We start from the raw sequence: 1,159 nt of genomic DNA, 5'->3' as shown, positions 1-1,159 counted from the left end.
GACGGGAGAGCCAAATGATCATAGCAACAAAGAAGACTGTGCTCATGCGACAAAAACTGGGCAGTGGAATGACATAGCATGTTCAAATAAATATTATGCCATTTGTGAGAAAAAAACTTTGAAAAACTCTGTTTAGGGAAGTCATAGGCCAGCTGCCAATGCACTGCACGAATGTGGCATGATTATTACTCAGAAAAGCTCAAAACATAAATCCTACAAACTAATTAAGTTTATACTTCTTAGGAAGTGTGGGCAGACTTGTTTGGCCTATGGTTCTTACTGCTGCCAAAGTTTATGATTCTATGACAAAATAATCTCAATATTATCTTTTTTTTATTAACCTTGTGATTTTTTTAATGGTATCATAAACTAGCTACACATCTTTAAAAATGTATAGTAAGCTTCTTCAAGTTATGGACTTCTTGGGCTCTTAGTAAGAAGCTTTATTTTGTATTTTGATTTGCTCTGTTGATAAATTAATAAACAGTGATTCAGGTGAAAAGGATGAGGTACCCACATTTGTTTAAACAGAGGAGTCTCATTCTAAGAGGCCTTTAGACAAGAAACACAAAGAAAACCAGAGGGGAGGGGCACTATACATAAAAAATGGACAAATTCAAAATGGTGACCAAGGATTCTTATAAAATGAGGAAAAGACACTAGAAGATGATAGATTAATGATTAATTTATCACATCTAACTCGGACAGATGAGCAAATCAGTGTTTTGAGAAAGGGATTAACTTTTCCCCCAACACCCCACTAGATAAATTTACAGCAATTCAAGACTTATTTGCGAGAAAACTAGCTTGTCACAAGTTATTTAGAAAGGATCAACAACATTCATTGGAGTATAATGATATGGAAACCGTGGCCTAGATTACGAGTTTTGCGTTAGCCTTAAAAAGCAGCGTTAAGAGGTCTTAACACTGCTTTTTAACGCCCGCTGGTATTACGAGCCTTGCAGGTACAGGTGTACCGCTCACTTCTTTGGCCAGACTCGGAAATACCGCAAATCTACTTACGTCAATTGCGTATCCTATATTTTCAATGGGACTTGCATAGTGCCGGTTTACGAGTCTGACCAAAAGTGAGCGGTAGACCCTCTCCTGTCAAGCCTGGTACCGCATTTTAAAGTCAGTAGTTAAGAGTTTTACACTA

The 1,159-nt window shown here is 37.3% G+C and overlaps 1 protein-coding gene across 4 annotated transcripts in view; it reads left to right on the top strand.

Annotated features, from left to right (window-relative positions):
• Positions 1-502, top strand: part of LOC128662231 (CD209 antigen-like protein C) — a 295,491-nt gene extending 294,989 nt beyond the window's left edge. For all 4 annotated transcript variants that reach the window (XM_053716052.1, XM_053716051.1, XM_053716050.1 and 1 more), the window contains one exon: positions 1-502. This exon is cut by the window's left edge and continues 9 nt beyond it. In XM_053716052.1, the coding sequence (XP_053572027.1) occupies positions 1-136 (136 nt within the window). In that variant the 3' untranslated portion in view covers positions 137-502.
• The last annotated feature ends 657 nt before the right edge of the window (positions 503-1,159 follow it).

Source organism: Bombina bombina, chromosome 6, assembly GCF_027579735.1.
Source record: "Bombina bombina isolate aBomBom1 chromosome 6, aBomBom1.pri, whole genome shotgun sequence".
In the NCBI taxonomy this organism is placed as follows: Eukaryota; Metazoa; Chordata; class Amphibia; order Anura; family Bombinatoridae; genus Bombina; species Bombina bombina.
The sequence above is the reverse complement of the archived record's forward strand: the minus strand, read 5'-3'. Positions and strand labels throughout refer to the sequence as shown.